Source organism: Giraffa tippelskirchi, chromosome 13 (genome assembly GCF_054371585.1).
Source record: "Giraffa tippelskirchi isolate mGirTip1 chromosome 13, T2T-mGirTip1v1.2.pri, whole genome shotgun sequence".
Taxonomy (NCBI): Eukaryota; Metazoa; Chordata; class Mammalia; order Artiodactyla; family Giraffidae; genus Giraffa; species Giraffa tippelskirchi.
The window spans coordinates 13001658-13021092 of record NC_137287.1 but is presented as its reverse complement, the minus strand read 5'-3'; the positions used below and the strand labels follow the sequence as shown (position 1 = coordinate 13021092).

The window sequence follows — 19435 nt, the reverse complement described above, 5'->3', positions numbered from 1 at the left end:
TGCTTCCTTTGTTATACTGCCTCTCCTCTTTAGCCAAATCTCCCTCTGCCTTCCTCTCAGAAGGACACTAGTAAGTATAATACTTAGGGCCCACTGAGATAAGCCAAGCTAATCCCCACCTCCACCCCATATTGCAAGGTCCTTAACTTAGTCACATCTGCAGAGTCCCTTTTATCACATAAAAGAGCAGATGTATAAATTCCTGGGACTAGTATGTGGGTATCTTTGGAGCTATTATTCAAACCACCACAAAACCCACTTTTCAGGGGTAGGACTAACTCAAACTCTCATAAGTTTACACGTGTGCACACAGACAGTTCATATCTGAAATCATATATCCCACCCCTTTGCTCCTTATCTTCCACCACATTGTTTAACCTCTCTGAGCTCCACCATCTTTATCTGTAAGATGGGTGTAGTGTGGGCTCCACCTCTTGAATACATTAACCCTTGTGAGGCTTAAATGAGGTCTACAATATACCTGGCACAGAGGAAGCTTGCCCTGCCTCTAGCCTTTCCTCCTACCTGCTACTGGACAGGCCAGCTGGATGGTGAGCATTTGGTATCCAAACAGTCCAGTCTTGGGGGACATCCTTTCTCAGATCTGCAGCCAGAGGACCCATCGATGAGCCCAGCTCCCAGGCGAGTTCTCTGTATTACGGATCTTCATCTGGAAGGGCACTTGCCAGTTGAAATGCAGCCTCCCCTTACCCACACTGTGGTCAAACATATCTTCTGTGGAGCCTGATTCTGTCACAGGGCAGCAGTCACAGAGAGTCAACCTGACTGGACTCTTGGCAATAGCATGTCAGTACATTCAGTTTCCTCCAGGGCTTGGAGACCATTTCTCCATCTGAGCATCACTGATGTGGCTGTCCTGTGTTCAGGGCCACACTTTATAAGAAATTTGGAGCTGGAGGCACTACTGTGACCTCAAGTGGGCAGAGCCACCTGGCATGGAAGTGAGAGCAGAGGGAACAGCAAAAGCCCACCTCAGGTGCTGGATGGGCAGTGGGGAGAAACGGGCCTCTTCAGCAGCCCCTCCAGCTGCCCTGTGGTCCAGCACCTTTGAAGAGGAGCAGAGGGAGAATCGCTCACCAGGAGGGCTGGGGTCTGAGCTTCTTAGGGAGCAGAGACGGGGGAGGGGACCCTGCCGTGGGTGTGTCACCCCCTTCTTGCCTTCATTCGGAATGGAGACATTTCCAGAGGGCAAAGCATGTCAGTGCCAGCTACGGACTCTGAGTCACATGTCTGCCACACAGGGCTGGCAGGAAGTGGAAAATTCCTTCCAGACCGTGGTGGTAAATAGGTACTCAATCTCAATTTGGGTGTGACTGTGGGTTTCATCTTTCTTCTGAGTCGCCACTGCATTCCAGGGGGAGTTTACAGAGGCTGAATCCTGTGTTACAACCCAGTCCAGGAGCTGATTTGAACAACACCTTACAGAACTAAAGAGCACAGCGCTTTCCTTCTCTCTGTGTCCTCATGTCTTCTGTCCCAAGTGCAGGGACACCTGCCTGAGTCCAGATGATGCCATCCCAGCCCGACACCCACTGTTGGCTTTTTTTTTTTTTCCCAGTGCTTTTACCAGCCTCCCATTCCTTTCCCAATCTGTGCATCTTGCTCAAGGCTCCAGGTGTACCTGCCTCTTTGTTCATGGTTGGGGCAGGGGACTCCTAAAGCCTTTCATTTCAGTCTCACTGTTTAATTCTTCATATGGAAAAAATCTTGGAGCAGGAAGGACTTTAGAAGTCTCCCTGGTTATGCTGTGTTGCCAACACTTCACTTCTGGGTACCATTGGCAGGCTGATGGTGGGACACACCTGGGAGGGTCTCCTTTCTTAAAAAATAAATCTTCTTAAACTTTTTTTTAACAAGTTTTATATTTTATTATTATTATTTTAATTTTTGACCATATTCTACCGCATATGGGATCTTAGTTCCCCGGCCAGGCATCGAACCTGTATCCCCTGCATTGGAAGGTGGAGTCTTAACCACTGAACCAATGAGGAAGTCCCAGAAGTTCTCCTTCTTAGGCAGAGGAAGCTGTGTTGCCCATGATATAGGGCCAGCCATGAAACAAAAGGTGCAGGCAGGAAGTTCTGTAGCTCTAATGACCTTGCATGACCTTGCCACATGAGGTTCAGGGCACACTTAGTAAATGGCTATACTTTTATGTATAGATGTGAGAGTTGGATTATAAAGAAAGCTGAACGCCGAAGAATTGATGCTTTTGAACTGTGGTGTTGGAGAAGACTTTTGAGAGTCTCTTGGACTGCAAGGAGATCCAACCAGTCCATCCTAAAGGAAATCAGTACTGAATATTCATCAGAAGGACTGATGTTGAAGCTGAAACTCCAATACTTTGGCCACTCGATGCAAAGAACTGACTCATTTGAAAAGACCCTGATGCTGGGAAAGATTGAAGGCGGGAGGAGGAGAAGGGGGACAACAGGGGATGAGATGGTTGGATGGCATCACTGATTCAACGGACATGAGTTTAAGCAAACTCCGGCAGTTGGTGATGGACAGGGAGGCCTGGCATGCTACAGTCCGTGGGGTCACAAAGAGTTGGACACGACTGAGTGGCTGAACTAAACTGATACTTTTAGGCTGCACCGAGATAAATGGATGAGCCTTGTGGGTGGGATTCTGCCCCAGAACGTACCCAGATGCCCCAGACTACAGGGGTCACCACTGTGACAAATGTAACCATTTCCACCCCTGTTTGAGAAGCCCTGACCCACTGACCTTCTCAGCAGCCCTCTGTCTCGGGGGCATGATGCCTCCTGAAGATGAGCAGAGGAAAGAATAGACGTGGGCCTGTCCCACTGCCTTCTCCCCAGAGGAGAAAGGGCTGTGTCATCAAATTCATTTCACACCTTCTGTGAAAGTTGAAATGAGTTAGGATTCATCTAAAAGCTGGTTGAGGAAGATGTGGCCTCCAGCTCTGCAGGTCTCCAGCCTGAGGCAGGAGTGGGGCCTGGGGCCAAAGTCTGGAGACCAGAGCAGAGAGCAGAGGCTTCGTCCTTTCAGTGGTCAGTTGGGCATTTTATCTGATCAAGGATTCAGGACTTGCCTAGAGGTGCAGGGCCCCCCCCGAGGTTCCTCTCTCAGCAGGAAAACGCATTCAATTTCTCTGCTTTTTCACCTTGAAAAGGTAGAGAATCTGATCATGGGAGGTTTCATTGCACTGAGAGCTCTTCCTGGGCTTCTCACGGATGTGGTGGGGGCCGTACTGGGTGGGGGAGAGAAGGCATGCTAGGAAGTCTCTGCTTTGGAGCCAGTGGAGGAGTCACAGTTTTTCATTCAGCTAGCGTAGGTCCTGCATCCAGCTGGGACCAGGCTCTGTGAGAAGACAGGGTGTAAATGCTGTGTAGGGCACCGTGCATGCTCTCGGAGGCCTCACCAGCTACTGGCAGAGACCGATAAGCAGACAAAAGTAACTCCCAGTGGAAGAGCAGCGATAAAGAGTTCCGAGGCTCCAGGGCTGCCCGCCTTCGAACCCTCTGAACTTGGGGGGGTGGGGTCGTCTAGAGGGTCCAGCTTGCAGCTGATACTGCATGCTCCTTCCTCTGAGTCCAGCTAGGAGAGATGACCCCCCCAAAAGGCCAGGGGAATCTTTTGACTCACCCCACCATCGACTCAATTCCCCAAAAGAGAAAAACAGAAGGGATCCTGAGAGAAGAATCTTGGTTGGAGCCATGGAGCTGCCTGTCTTCTATGACCCATCAATTCCTCTGTTTATGCATCTATTTATTTTTTTAATTAATTTTTATTGGAGCATAATTGCTGTACAATGTTGTGTTTTTACTGCAAAGTGGATCAGCTATACGTACACATATATCCCTTCCTTTTGGATTTCTTTCCCATTCAGGTCTTCACAGAGCACTGAGTCGAGCTCCCTGTGCTTACACAGTAGGTTCTCATTAGTTATCTCTTTTATACACAGTATCAATTATGTATATGGAGAAGGCACTGGCGACCCACTCCGGTACTCTTGCCTGGAAAATCCCATGGACGGAGGAGCCTGGTGGGCTGCAGTCCCTGGGGTCGCTAAGAGTCGGACTTCACTTTCACTTTTCACTTTCATGCATTGGAGAAGGAATTGGCAACCTACTCCACTGTTCTTGCCTGGAGAATCCCAGGGACAGGGGAGCCCGGTGGGCTGCCGTCTATGGGGTCGCACAGAGTCGCACATAACTGACGCGATTTAGCAGCAGCAGCAGCAATTATGTATATATGTCAATTGCAATCACCCAGTGCATCTATTTAGAGATAATGATTCCCAGCGTACGATGAAGGGGAGAGCACAGAAGGATTGGATATTTCACCACCACGATGGGCAGCCACATGCTGGGAGTAGGGTCTTCTTTTTGAACTAGAACTTTATATACTTTCATACAAACATAGGTATATAGAAGTGAACATATTTACCTCTTTACCTTGAGTGAACATCGGAATCCTCTGGAGAGCTTGTTAGATATAGGTTCCTGGGATCCACCCCCAGAGCCTGTGATTCAGCAGGTCTGGGATGGGGCTTTGTTGTTCAATCGCTCAGTTGGATCCAACTCTTCATGACCCCATGGACTGCAGCATGCCAGGCTTCCCTGTCCTTCACCATCTCCCGGAGCTTGCTCAAACTCATGTCCATCGAGTCAGTGATGCCATCCAACCATCTCATCCTCAGTCATCCCCTTCTCCTCCTGCCTTCAATCTTTCCCAACATCAGGGTCTTTTCCAATGAGTTGGCTCTTCGCAACAGGTGGCCATAGTATTGGAGGTTCAGCATCAGTCTTTCCAATCAATACTCTGGATTGATTTCCTTTAGGATTCAACCCTGGAATAGGGATGGGGCTGGAAGTTTGCATTTCCAACTGGTTTCCAGATGACTGCTGGTCCAGGGAACACACTTTAGAATCGCTGGGCTAGATGAACATCTTCCTGCTTTAGGAGAACCAGGCTTCCTGAGCAAGGGATGATCTGTATCACAAAGCTGCAGCTGAGGAATGGCTGTAAAACTTGTGCACTGAGCTCACGGACGCACAATCAGTGCCTGATGCTCAGTCAGAATCCCCACAACCGTCTGGGCAGTAGGACCTCAAAACATCCTCATCACTTTGTCCATTGCAAATCTAGCATTTGGGTCACCAGTTTCTCATTTGTGTATTTAGAAACAATAATAACCATAGCACTGGATTAATTACAGTTTAGCAAGTCTAAGGAAAAGAGCTCAGAGAAGGAGTAAATCATGTGAGAATTGTAGAAGAGATCTGTTGCATGTTCCTTAATATTTTAATCTTTAAAAGTGATACGGGGGAGGGGGGCAGGGGTGAATTGGGAGATTGGGATTGATTTATGTGCACTGCCATGTGTAAAACAGCTAGTGGGTAGCTGCTGTATATAGTACAGGGATCTCAGCTTGGTCCTCTGGGTTATCGCAGAGGACCCTATTGGCATAGGGTTGGGGTGGGAGGAAGGCTCAAGGGGGAGGAGATACATGTGTATACATAACTGATTCACTACATTGTACAACGGAAACTAACACAACATTGTAAAGCAACTGTACCCCAATTTTTTTTTAAAGTGATGCAAGAGACTTTTAGATCTTTTTTTTTTTTTTTTCAGAGCAGCAACCATAACCATGGGGGGGGCACAAAAGGAATGGATAAATAAAATAATAATACATGATACAGTCAATGATATAAAGTAATAAGATTAAGAAAGGAAACAAAATTACATCGCAGAATTAAAATCTTCCCTAGAGAGAGTAGGAACAGAATCAACAGTGCAAAAAAAAAAAAAAAAAAAACAATGAGTTATATGAAATACAAAACAAAGTGATGAAAATTATTAGAGAAAAGATGAAAATTTTGGAAACAAAGAATAGAAATCTAAGAAGCATTTGTGTTCTGGAGAAAGGAAGGTATCAGATAGAACAGGAGAAAAGACAAGATCTAAAGTTGTTGTCAGGAAACAGGAGGAAGAAAATGACATGAGTGTAAAAATTATTAACAAAAGCCCGCTCACGAAACTCCATCCAAGATTAATGCAAAGACGTCATTTAGCAGAGTATGGAAAACATTTATTTTTAGTTTCACGGATAACAAAATATTCCTACTAGTATCTAGGTAGAAAAAAAATTATCTTCAAAGTGAACAGTTAGGCCAGTCTCTTTGCTCCTGCCCCACAATAAATAACACTGGAACTGGAGACATTCCAAAGGAACTTGGAGGGGAAATTTTGTGCAGTTCTAGAATTTTCTACAAGACTAAGTGGTCTGTCATGGGAATTGGAGAATGGAGCTAAGTATTTTCAGATTATAAGAACTCAGAAAAGATAATGTTCACAAATGTTTCATTGTCAAACTATTTTTTTAAGCTTTGTAGCAGATAATTGGATGGAAATCAGGTACTCGGGTTGAGAAAGTCATAGAAAAGTGCAACTGAGCATTGAAGTCAATTAAAATACAATGAAGCAGCAGTAGCTGTTAGAAATGTTGTTACAAAATTAAATGCTGATGCCAAATACTGTTCTAGAACAAGATGAAAATAGTAGAAAACGTGCCATGATAAATCTCAAATTAAACTTACAAAGACTTTAAAGTGTAGGGTAAGAGATAGGAACATGAAGGTTTATGAATTTTCTTACCATATGTTAAGATGAGAAAATGCAATTCAATTTCTTGAATTTGATAATAAAAGAAATTATGAGTTAAGTAATGCATTTGATAAATGGAAAGATATCCGCCACTATAATCAAAATGAGGAAAACTGTAGGTTTTCTTTTTTTAAAGACAAAAGGCAAGGAAAGCATAAAGAAGATCTGAAGGCGAGAAAGCAGGAGATAAAATAAAGAAAGTATAGTCAAATTTGTTTAAACAATAGATGAAAATGTAACTAGACTCCACCATTGAAGGCAAAGAATCTCAAGCTAGATTTTTTTTTAAATCCAACTCTATTGTCTTTATAAGAAACTTGCCTTTTTTTGAAGTTTTAAAAGCATCTTTATTGAAACAGTTGATTTACAATGTTGAGTTGGTTTCAAGTCATTTTTCTGTGTATATATATACACTCATATATATATGTGTGTATGTATATATACTGTATATTTATTCCTTTTTAGATTCTTTTCCATTATAGGTTATTACAAGATATTGAGTATAGTTCCCTGTGCTCTACAGTAGGTCTTTGTTGGTTATCTATTTTATATATAGTAGTTTATATATTTTAATCCCCGGACTCCTAATTTATCCTTCCCAAGAGTTATACCTTTTATTTTTCAGCTTAATTCTCATGAGTCTTTATTTCCTTCAATGTTTAGGGTAATACCTGTTACCTAGTAAGTTAGGTGTTCCTTATATGTTGTCCTCATTGGTTGTAAATTGTTCCCTGGTTTTTATGAAAATAAAGAATGTTTTATTTTTATTAACATGTTTCATATCATTTAATATGTGGAACATGAATTTTTAAAAATTTTATTGGAGTATAGTTGTTTTACAATGTTGTGTTAAGTTTCTGCTCTACAGCAAAATGAATCATCTATGCATTTACATGCATCCCCTCTTTTTTGGATTTCCTTCCCTATTAAGTCACCACAGCATCCAGTAGAGATCCCTGTGCTACACAGTATGTTCTCATTAGTTACCTATTTTATACATAGTATCAATAGTGTATATGTGTCAATCCCAATATCCTAATTCATCTCACCCTCCCTTCTCCCCTTGGTATCCATGCATTTGTTCTATGCCAAGAATCATACCTTTATAAAGAGATGTGTTTAATATAACACGAGAGGCATTTCTATCAATAACCTCAGATATGCAGATGACACCACCCTTATGGCAGAAAGCAAAGAGGAATTAAAGAGCCTCTTGATGAAAGTGAAAGAGGAGAGTGAAAAAGCTGACTTGAAACTCAACATTCAAAAAACTAAGATCATGGCATACAGTCCCATCACTTCATGGCAAATAGATGGGGAAACAATGGAAACAGTGAAAGACTTTATTTTCTTGAGCTCCAAAATCACTGCAGACGGTTACTGCAGCCCTGATTAAAAGATGCTTGCTCCTTGGAAGAAAAGCTATGACAAACCTAGACAATAAATTAAAAAGCAGACATTACTTTGCCAACAAGAGTCCGTCTAGTCAAAGCTATGGTTTTTCCAGTAGTCATGTATGGATGTGAGAGTTGGACCATAAAGAAAGCTGAACGCCAAAGAATTGATGCTTTTGGACTGTGGTGTTGGAGAAGACTCTTGAGAGTCCCTTGGACTGCAAGGAGATCAAATCAGTCAATCCTAAAGGAAATCAACCCTGAATATTCATTGAAGGACTGATGCTGAAGCTGAAGTTCTTTGGTCTCCTGATACAAAGAGCCAACTCATTGGAAAAGAACCTGCTGCTGGGAAAGATTGAAGGCAGGAGGAGAAGGGGACAACAGAGGATGAGATGGTTGGATGGTATCACTGACTCAATAGATAAGAGTTTGAGCAAGCTTTGGGAGATGGTAAAGGATGGGGAAGCCTGGTGTGCTGCAGTCCATGGGGTTTGCAAAGAGTCAGACACAACTGAGCAACTGAACTGAAGATGTTTAACAGAAAATGCACACAGAGAGAAAACAAGCATAGTCGTATTGATGTAAAAATTGACTTTTTTCAAACAGAAAGCACTGAAATATTTTTTAATAATGGATTGGGTATACTGATAACAAGGCACACCACAATTCCATATCCATTTCCAATGTGTGGATTTTTTCCCCACCACCAAGCACTTCTCCATCATTAGCTGGGTGTCCTACCATTGAACTCAATTCTGACACTATCTACCCAAAGACAGTATCAGATTCCGGACGTTAAGGGCTCGATCTCACAAGACTGCCCACCCACTCCACTACCTCAGATGCCAGTCACAAGTCCAGATTGTCACCTGTGCTTCTAACTGACTGGCTATAAATCAAATGTTCCCACAACCCACTCCTTGGTTCTATTAATTTGCTAGAGCAGCTCACAAAACTCAGGAAACCAGTTTACTTACTTGTTGTTCAGTCACTAAGTTGTGTCCAACTCTGAGACCCAGTGGACTGGAGCACACCAGGCTTCCCTGTCCTTCACTATCTCCTAGAGTTTGCTCAAGCTCATGTCCATTGAGTTGGTGATGCTATCCAATCATCTCATTCTGTCTCCTCCTTCCCTCAATCTTTCCCAGCATCAGGGGCTTTTCCAATGAGTCCTCTCTTTGTATCAAGTGGCCAAAGGATTGGAGCTTCAGCTTCAGCATCAGTCCTTCCAATGAATATTCAGAGTTGATTTCCTTTAGGATTGACTGGTTTGATCGCCTTGCTGTCCAAGGGACTCTCAAGAGTCTTCTCCAGCACCACAATTAGAAAGCATCAATTCTTCAGTGCTCAGCCTTCTTTATGGTCCAATTCTCACACCTGTACATGACTACTGGAAAAACTATAGTTTTGACTATATGGACCTTTGTTGGCAAAGTGGTGTCTCTGTTTTTTAGTATACTGTCTAGGTTTGTCATAGCTTTCCTTCCAAAGAGCAAGCATCTTTTAATTTCATAGTTTCAGTCATCATCCACTAATCCACCATCCAGTAATTTTGGAGCCCAAGGAAATAAAATCTGTCACTGTTTATACTTTTTCCCCTTCAATTTGCCATGAAGTGATGGGACTGGATGCCATGATCATTGTTGCTTGAACGTTGAGTTTTAAGCCAGTTTTTTCACTCTCCTCTTTCATCCTCATCAAGAAGCTTTTTAGTTCCTCTTCACTTTCTGTCATTAGAGTGGTATCACCTGCTTATCTGAGGCTGTTGATATTTCTCCTGGAAATCTTAATTCCAGCTTGTGATTCATTCAGCCCAGCATTTCTCATGACTTGCTAGATTACCAGTTTATTACAAGGCTGTTAAAGGACACAAATTGATGGCCTGATGCATAGGGTGATATATGGAACAAAGAAGCATCTATCCTCATGGTGCTGAGGGCCTGGCATGGCAGAGCATGGGTGCATTCTGGTTCACTAACTGAGAGGCTCTCTGAACCCCCTCCTTTTGAATTATTATGAGGTTTCATGACATAAACATGATTGATTAAATCACTGGCCATGAGTGAGTGATTCAACATCCAGCCCTTCTCCACTCCCTCCATAGCAAGAGATAAGACTGAGCATTCCAGCTATTTATGACTGATTCTCCTGGTGACCATCTCCTCCATCTTTAGTCAGTCAGTCAGAGATTTGCTCAGTCATGTCAGACTCTTTGCGGCCCCACAGACTGTAGCCTACCAGGCTCCTCTGTGCATGGAATTCTCCAGGCAAGAATACTGGAGTAGGTTGCCATTCCCTTCTTCAGGGGATCTTCCTGAGCCAGGAATTGAACCTGGGTCTCCCACATTGCAGGCACCCTCTGCACAATGCAGACGGCACATTGCATTTACCGTCTGAGGCACCAGGGAAGAGGGTTTCCAAAAGTTACCTCAGTAACACAAACTCTGTTGTGGATGACAGGGGCTTGTTACTAATAACCAGATACCCACTTATGGTTCTCAGGAACTGAGGACAAGAGACCAGATATAATAACAAAAATACTCCATTGCTCTTCTCACTTAAGAAATTCCAAGGGTCTGAGGAGCTGTGAGCCAGGAACAATGGATAGAAGACCAAAATATATACTTACCGTAACTCCTAATAACATGCACACTTTGCCCATTCCGTAATGGGGGCTGCCCATCTGTTTATCTTGATATCCTCCCAGTGCCTGGGCTTTTTCGTATTCAGTACACTCTTCCCAGGTGTTACCATCCTTTCTGATGACTTTTATTTTCATCTGTATGCAAATGACTTCTAGGTCGTCAGCCCATATCTGTGCGACCTACTGCCTCTTGGGCTATTCTGTTGGATTGTCCCTCTGGAACCGCCAATGCCCACATCCACCAGTTCACATGTCACCTTTCTCTTCAAGCCTGTTCTCCCTCTGTTCCCATCAGCTGAACATAAAACCCGGTGTTATCCTGACCGGTTCATTCAGCTTCAACTTCCACACACAGTGACTCACCTTGTCCACCTCTTTCTTACACAGCTCTTAAATGCTGTCGCCGTAGCCCACGGTTAAAAAATGATTAAAGAAGACAGTTCCGGTGATAGCAGCAAACTTTATTTAACGTTTCATGAAGCAGTCTCCATTCTGAGGACACCACCATGGGGCAGAAGGCAGGAAGCTTTTGTAAGATAAGAATAAAGAACAAGGAAGAGAAACATAGGAAATATCTGATTGGCTGGGGTCACAAGGTCACCCTTGTTTGGGATGAGAAGGCCCACAGCTGGGTTGGCATTTGGGAATTGGCTGACTGGACATCCTGGGTTTCTGGTCAAGAGAAGTGTTTACAGGGACATGAAAGTTATGTAGGTTTTGGTTTGCTAATGTGACACCTCAGGTAGAAGTGGCTTCATCTTGGGCCTGGCAGCTTCCCTGTTGGCTCATCAGTAAAGAATCTGCCTGCGATGCAGGAGTCGAGGGAGATGCAGGTTCAATCCCTGGGGTTGGGAAGACAAACAACCAAGCTATGGGTGGACCCAGAGATTTTCCTACTAAGTGAAGTGAGTCAGAGAGTGAAAGACAAATATCCTATGATATCACTTATATGTAGAATCATAAAAAAAAGATACAAATGAACTTATTTACAAAATAGAAACAGACTCACAGACATTGAAAACAAACTTACACTTACCGAAGGGGAGAGGGAGGGAGGGATAAATAAGGAATTTGGAATTAACAGATGCATACTACTATATAAAATAAGCAACAAGGACGTACTGTATAGCACAGGGAACTATATTCAATATCTTATAATAACCTATAATGAAAAAGGATCTGAAAAAGAACATATATATACACACACTCACACATGTGTGTATATGTATGTGTGGGTATAACTATATCACTTTGCCCTACACCTGAAACTAACACAACACTGTAAATCAACTATACTTCAATAGAAACAACAGCAACAGCCAAGCTCCTCATCATGGCATACAGGTATTTATTGACTAGCACCTCGACCACAACTCTCACCTCATCCCCAAAAACCTTCTGCTCCAAGTCCTTAGAAGAACTCAACATATGGCTGTTTGATGGACATTTCCCAGGGGCTTCCAAGCCATCCTGGGCTGCCCTTGTCACAGCCAGTTATCCCACTGAATTGAAATCACTCATTTGCTTGTCTTTTGAGAGCAGGATCAACGTCTTGCTCATCTCTGTGTCTCCATCCCAGTGTCTGGTGTGGAGCTGGCCTCCATAACCATGTGTTGAATTAGGCGCTCAGTCTTCTTGCTGTAAAGAAGGGCTCATTTAAAAAATATTAGGACTAAGAAAACAATATGTGGAGATGCAATTCTTTTCCACAGACTGTAATGCATTACTCATGGTCTTTGACAATTCAAATCAAAGAAAATAAGGTTACCAGAGATACAGATTATAATTATAAGGCTACATAATATAATTAACAAGGGCAACTATATTTGTGTAATTAACTCTACAGAGACTTTACCATAATGGGAAACTCCTTAGAGTCCTAAAAACAGCAGATGTACAGGTTACATTCTTTAACCATGATCCACTAGAAACAGAAGAAACAACAAAAATCAAACCTGGAAGGAAGACAAATAAGGTTAAAAATGCAAAATGAGATATAAGAAGTATTGAGAGAAATTTAAAATTGTGGTACTCTTGTGCATAGTTCCATGCTAACAATAATGAAAACCTTTCTGCTGGTTTTCTGAGAAAGGACATAGTTTCAAAATTGACTCAAGAAAAATGGATTGCCCATGATGGAAAAAATACTTGTTGGCACTGTGCCCATACTGTTTTATAGTGACTTCTTTTAAACTTGTAAAAGATCTATTATGACAATATAGAAACCATGGAATTCTACTCAACTGATTTTGCTTAAATCATAGTATTCTAACATTCAACCTGACCCAGAGAACCAAATAAAAGGAAAACTATAGATTTCTGGAATCTCCATTTTTCCTTCTCTTTTTACAGCCCTTGAAGTTCTTTTCACCTAATACCTGAATTTCAGCAAATTCTCAGCTGGGGAGAATTTTTCAGACACTGCAGTCCTTCAACTGGTCTTCCAGGAACTGGCTGCTCATTTTCTCAGAGTCTCTTTGATGTTGTCACTCTTAGTCTCTAACCGTGGCAGAGGGTCCCCAAATTTCCCATCTGTGAGGTCCATCATCCTCACCATACATTTTTCCAGGCTTCTCTCAACATCCAGGCTAACAACCACACATTCTCCTCTCAAATCTAAAGGGAGATGATGTCATGGGTCAACCCTAAGTGTATCTCGGAATTCACTTTCACAGTCAATTAAACTGTGATGCAGAAAACAAATCCACTTACACACACACTCCCGCTTCAATTATTCTCATTCATATAAATGGCTTTGAGCTTGAGTCATTTAGGTTTCCAGCAAGTTCCAGTAACCCAATTTAATTTGTCAATTAAATTATTGAAAGCAAGGTGGCAATCGCTTTACAAAGAAATCAGGAAGAAAAAAAAAATGTCTTTTTTTAAAAGACATTTTAAAAAAAATACCTCAAACTTCCTTTCATTATGATCCAGACTAACTTCAACCATTGACTTCTGTATTCAGTCTTGGGTGAGATATACTGCAGAAATCCCAAAGGCGTAGTGGCTGACAACCAAGGTTTATTTCTCACTCAAATTACGCCCCCCTTGTGGATTAGCTCCATGTTGCATTCACTCTGGGACCCAGGGTGAAGGAACATCCCCCTATTTATGTGCTTTTGTGGCAGAAGAGAAAGAGAAATGGCAGGACGCACTGATGGGTTTGACACTTTTCCTTGGAGTTCCATCACTTTCATATACAAATTCCGCTCTCATTTTATTGGCCAATAAATGGGCAGGGAGACATCCTCTGACAGGAAAGGGAAGGAAATCATTGGAAATAATATAACTTGTTACAGCGCACACTCTTGCTCCTAAATATTCACGTCCCTCCCTTCGGCCACAAAATGTATTCACCTCCTTCCCAAGGAAGACACTCAGAAGTCCCACCTGATAACAACAGAAAATTCAAGATCTAGAATCTCAAGATGTACGTGACTTCTCTCGATCTGGAGACATATGAACTTACAGAGACAAATTACCCACCCCTGCCACCATGTACACACACGTATAATAATAGCAGAGTTGGGCTAACCACCAAGAACATTCCCATCCAGAAAACAAACAATGGAAGATACACATCAGTCAAAGCCTCAGAGCAATTCTGAAATCCTGTTGAATAGACCTTGGGGTGAAGAATGTTACTTGATTAGATTAGACCCTAGTTCTGCTTCCTGGTGGCTCAGGTGGTTAAGAGTCTGCCTGCAATGCAGGAAACCCGTGTTTGATCCCTGGGTCAAGAAGATCTCCTGGAGAAGGGAATGGCTACCCACTCCAGTATTCTTGCCTGGAACACTCCATGGACAGAGGATCCTGGCAGCCACAGTCCATGTGGTCATGAAGACTCAGACACAAGTGTGTAAGTCGTATAGGAGGGTTCCCTTTTCTCCATATCCTCTCCAGCATTTATTGTTTGTAGACTTTTTGATGATGGCCATTCTGACTGGTATGAGGTGACAAAGCTTTTGCACAGCAAAGGAAACAATAAACAAGATTAAAAGACAATCCTCAGAATGGAAGAAAATAATTGCAAATGAAACAATATGACAAAGGTCTAATCTCCATAATATATAAGTAGCTCGTGCAGCTCAATATCAGTAAAACAAAGTGACTAATCAAAAAGTGGGCAGAAGACCTAAACAGACATTTCTCCAGAAAAGACATACAGATGTCCAATAAACACATGAAAAGATGCTGCACATTACTAATTATTAGAGAAATGCAAATCAAAACTACCATGAGGTATCATCTCTGATTTATTTCACTCTGAGTTCATTTCTTTCTTATAGATGAGCAACCGGTTGCAACTTGCAAGGAGACCCTGCTGCCTCCCAAACTTTTTACCTAAAGCCACAGACTCATTCAATATGTATCTACCCTCTGAGTTATCACAGGCAACAATTTTACCAAATGTTTTGCTACTGCTTAACATGGGTGGTTAATTTCCCAGCCACTAATACCATTTTCTTTTTTTAATTTTGGTTGCACTGGGTCTCTGTCACTGTGTGCAGGCCTTCTCTAGTTACGGAGAGCAGGGGCTACTCTCCAGGTGTGGAATACGGGTTTAGTTGCCCGACGCATGTGGGATCTTCCTGGACCAGGGATCAAACTGGTGTCCCCTGCATTGAAAGGTAGACCCTTAACCACTGGACCACCAGGGAAGCCCCCAATACTGTTTTCTTATTTCCCATTGCCTGCCTGACCCGGGAATCCACACATCACATTTTAGAATTTTTGTTATGGTAGCCTCTCATTTCTATGTACTAATTTCTGTGTTGTTGACTCAAACCAAGTTATACCATGGTAATAAAGAAGCCCCAAACCTCTGTGGCTAATAATGACAAAGGCCATTTCTTACTCACATTACTTTTCCTTTATGGGCTGTCTTCTCCACTTTATCCTCATTCTGGGACCTGTTCTTTTTAGGGCATGCTGTTCTCATCGAAGAAGGAAAAGGTCACAGACTAGAACCACATGACGGCTCTTAAAGTGTCTAATCGATAATACCCTATGTGAGTTCTACCCTCATTTCATTGCCAAAAAAGTGATAGAACCAAATCTGATAGAAATGGAATGGAAAGGTTAATCTCCCTTGTAGGGGAAGAACATAAGTGGAAACGTTACACCTTTTTCTCAGCTGTTCTTCATAAACGTGACTTTGAATGTGCAAATGTGCATTTTATCTTGTTAGAACAAGATACATACTTAGAGCAAGATGAGAGTTGCTGGTTTCTTGGAAGGTTTAAAGCTTTCTAGAGACATATGCATTGTCTGAAGTATGACACAACTCCAAAGTACGTGAGGTGTGGAGGGGTGACAGCAGATGGCTGGATGAGCAGGAAGAAGCCAAACGAGCAGGTGGCGTGTTTTTCACCAGGAGTCTCGATGGAGCGGGGACTGTCACACTCCCTGAATTCTGAGAAGTTCCTGCAAGTTCACAAGTGTGCTTGGAGCTGAGTGTGGCGGAAAACTGCTCATCTGATGTCTTGAAAAGCTGGGACAAGTTTGCATAGAGGAGGCTTGGGACTTGCTAGTCATGTCCCAGGTGGTGCTAGTGGTAAAGAACCCGTCTGCCAAGGCAGGAGATGTAAGATGTAAAAGATTGTAAGACACAGGTTGGGGAAGGTCCCCTGGAGGAGGGCAGGGTAACCCACTCCAGGATTCTTGCCTGGAAAATCCTGTGCACAGAGGAGCCTGGTGGGCTACAGTTCATGGGGTCACAGTCGGACATGACTGAAGCAACTACACATCATACACAGTCATGCCCCAAGTTGAGTTCTCACCCCCATGTGCCCAGACCTTCTCAAGCCTCTTTTATTTCCACAGTTCGACATGCAGAGGATAACTCTGGAAGAGTTGAAGCACATCCTCTACCATGCCTTCCGGGATCACTTAACGATGAAGGACATTGAGAACATCATCATCAATGAGGAGGAGAGCCTGAATGAGACCTCGGGGAACTGCCAGACAGAGTTTGAGGGTGGTAAGTACCCTTTTTTTTTTTTTTTTAATCATTAGTACTTCGTTTAAAAAGCAAGTGTTTATCTTATTTTTTATATTTATTTATTTATTTGACTGCATGGGGTCTTGGGGTTCCCTGGTAGCTCAGATGGTAAAGAATATGCCTGCAATGTGGAAGACCTGGGTTGGGAAGATCCCCTGGAGGAGGGCATGGCAACCCACTCCAGTATTCTTGCCTGCAGAATCCCCATGAACAGAGGAGCCTGGTGGGCTACAGTCCATGGGGTTGCAAAGAGTCGGACATGACTGAGCGACTAAGCACATACATGGGGTCTTAGTTGCATCATGCAGGATCTTCTGTTGCGGTACACAGGCTCAGTAGTTGAGGTGCTTGGGCTTGGTTGCTCCACAGCACGTGGGAGAAACTTCCCTGACCAGGGATTGAACCCACATCCCCTACATTGCGAGGCAGATTCTTAACCACTGGACCACTGGGGAAGTTCCCAGTAAGTACCTTTGCTTCTGCTCTCTGCATGCTTTGGAAGAGGCCAACGCCTCCACATCCTCTGGATGAAAAATGTGTTTACAGACTCCTGGGGTGAAGTGGCCGTGGATGGAACCCACAAATCCAGGACCAAAGCTAAAAGATTCTTTGTGCAAAGATGTAGTAGGTTTCTATTTTTTCCCCAACCTCTGCATTTTTGCAAGACTTGTGTTGACCCTGTCTTCCTTTGGGGACTCAGGTCTGTGACTTGCTGAGGGGCTTAGTGGTGTGGGCCTTTAGTTAGTGGGGGCTGCTTGGGTGGTGCAAAGAGCCTGTTTGAGCTATTGGTGAACCTGGATCAAGTCCAGTGGCTAACTGTGTGACCTTGGGCAAGGAGTGTAGCTTCTCTGAGTGTGTATCCTCACCCATAAACATCAGGATAGTTACATCTACTTCACAAGATCCTTAGAAATGGATTACTTTTATGCTATGGTCTCTGAATGCACTGGCCAAAAAAAAAAAAAAAAAGCCATGCTCATGAGAAAAACTTTGATGAACCCCACCAAGTAGTTACAGAAGAAATAGGTTCTCCTAGGGCCAAAAATGAGATCATGAGAGGTCATTTCTCTTGGGTTCATGAAAGAAAAATAAAGCCTACCTTATTCCCTAATCAGTAGAGAGTTCCAGGGAAGTTAAATAATTGAGTCCCTCTTTCCAACTTTGAAAGTCAGAGCTGTTAAAACTCTGATTTACAGATATTTTTTAAAATTACCTTAAAACAGCATAACAGGCTACCAGCAATTTTTAACTTAAGGTTGAGACTTTTTAGAAAGGTCTACTACTTTCTTCTATTTTTTTTTTTCTGAACATATTGCAACAAGCCAATATGTGCAGATGGTAAGCTGTCACAGCAAGACCAGAATGCAATTTGGTTCCCTGGTCTTGGAGTTGCTGCTCTAGAACTGGCTGAACCCCACAACAGGCAGACACCACTGGGCTGGGTTAGTCCTGGGCACCTGTGGGCCCTGTCTGGGCTGAACTGTTGCAGGAAATGGCTTATACTCCAGGATGGTAAAATTAACCGAAGTCTGGAAACTAGGGAGTGATGGGGCTTGGGGTAAACTTGAGAACAATACATCCTTGTTAAAGGTGTTCACATTTAAAGATTTCAAAAGTGCTAGCTTCCCAGGTGGTGCTTGAGGTAAAGAACCCGTCTGCCAATGCAGGAGACTCAGGTTCGATCCCTGGGTCAGGAAGATCCCCTTGGAGGAGGGCATGGCAACCCACTCCAGTATTCTTGCCTGGAAAATCCCATGGACAGAGGAGTCTGGCGGGCTACAGTGGGTTGTTATGAATCGGACCCAACTGAAGCGACCTGGCATGCGTGCACACTGTGTACAGCAAACAAAACCCAGTTGTGGTTCAGAAGGTGCCTTGGTCACCCTGTTGGGACCTGGGCCATAGCGTCAATGACTGCATTTGGAGTTGGAGCCACACAAACCACACTAGGGCAGGAAGGTCACAGCCAATGCCATTTACCGCTGGGCAGGCAGGGGAAGTGGGAGGACGAAGAAGGGTGAGGAGAGCAGGGACTGGATTAAAATTTGGGATAACAGCAGGCCTGGCTTCTCCGTTCCGTCTGGTTCTTAGCTGATAGACTCAGTGCTCAAACAGTAGAAGCGCTGGGGGGTGGGCCCCAGCTGTCAGACACACTCTTGAGACGGGTAGGAAGAGTATTTCTGGGCACTGCTTTTTTCCACAAGAGCCTTTGTTTATGGATCGGTGTTTTATTCAGAGAAATGTCACAAGTCTTAGTAATTTGAGAAAGGTCAGACTGCCCTGGGAAATCATCTGAACTCTAAGCACTGTCTTTTTATTACCCAAAAGCTCATCTATTAATAAAATAAATGGCTGACTTAGGGGTTTCCTGGGTCTGCTTTAATGATTAGTACATGTAGGATTAGCCACGGTCCCCATTTAGGGGTCTTCTTTAATAAAAGAAATATTATTTGTAATTAGCACCTTGCTTTCTTGAGTGACCTATGTGACCTTGATTACACAATCCCTTTTATGCATTTTCACGGCTGAAAGGGTTTTTAAAGTACATCAGCGCTTTTTGGCCCCAAACACAACCTCATGTGTTTAGTGGTAAGATTCTTCCAACTTGGGATATGATCCGTGTCACCAGTGCATTTATTTAATGCCTGCAGCTCTCTCCAGATTCAGGAAGGAGCCTCCCCGATTTCACTCTGGGCAAAGGTGTCTGGAAAGAGACAGATACACAGACAC

At 43.3% G+C, this 19435-nt stretch overlaps 1 protein-coding gene across 8 annotated transcripts in view; it reads left to right on the top strand.

Annotated features, from left to right (window-relative positions):
- CALN1 (calneuron 1) overlaps positions 1-19435 on the top strand; it is a 693518-nt gene that overhangs the window by 657384 nt on the left and 16699 nt on the right. For 5 of the 8 annotated variants that reach the window (XM_081558116.1, XM_081558119.1, XM_081558117.1 and 2 more), the window contains one exon: positions 16528-16684. In XM_081558116.1, coding sequence (XP_081414242.1) covers positions 16528-16684 — 157 coding nt within the window. Of the gene's footprint in view, positions 1-15627; positions 15714-16527; positions 16685-19435 lie in introns of those variants that run through there. The other 3 variants (XM_081558121.1, XM_081558122.1, XR_014073438.1) reach the window with 2 other exon arrangements.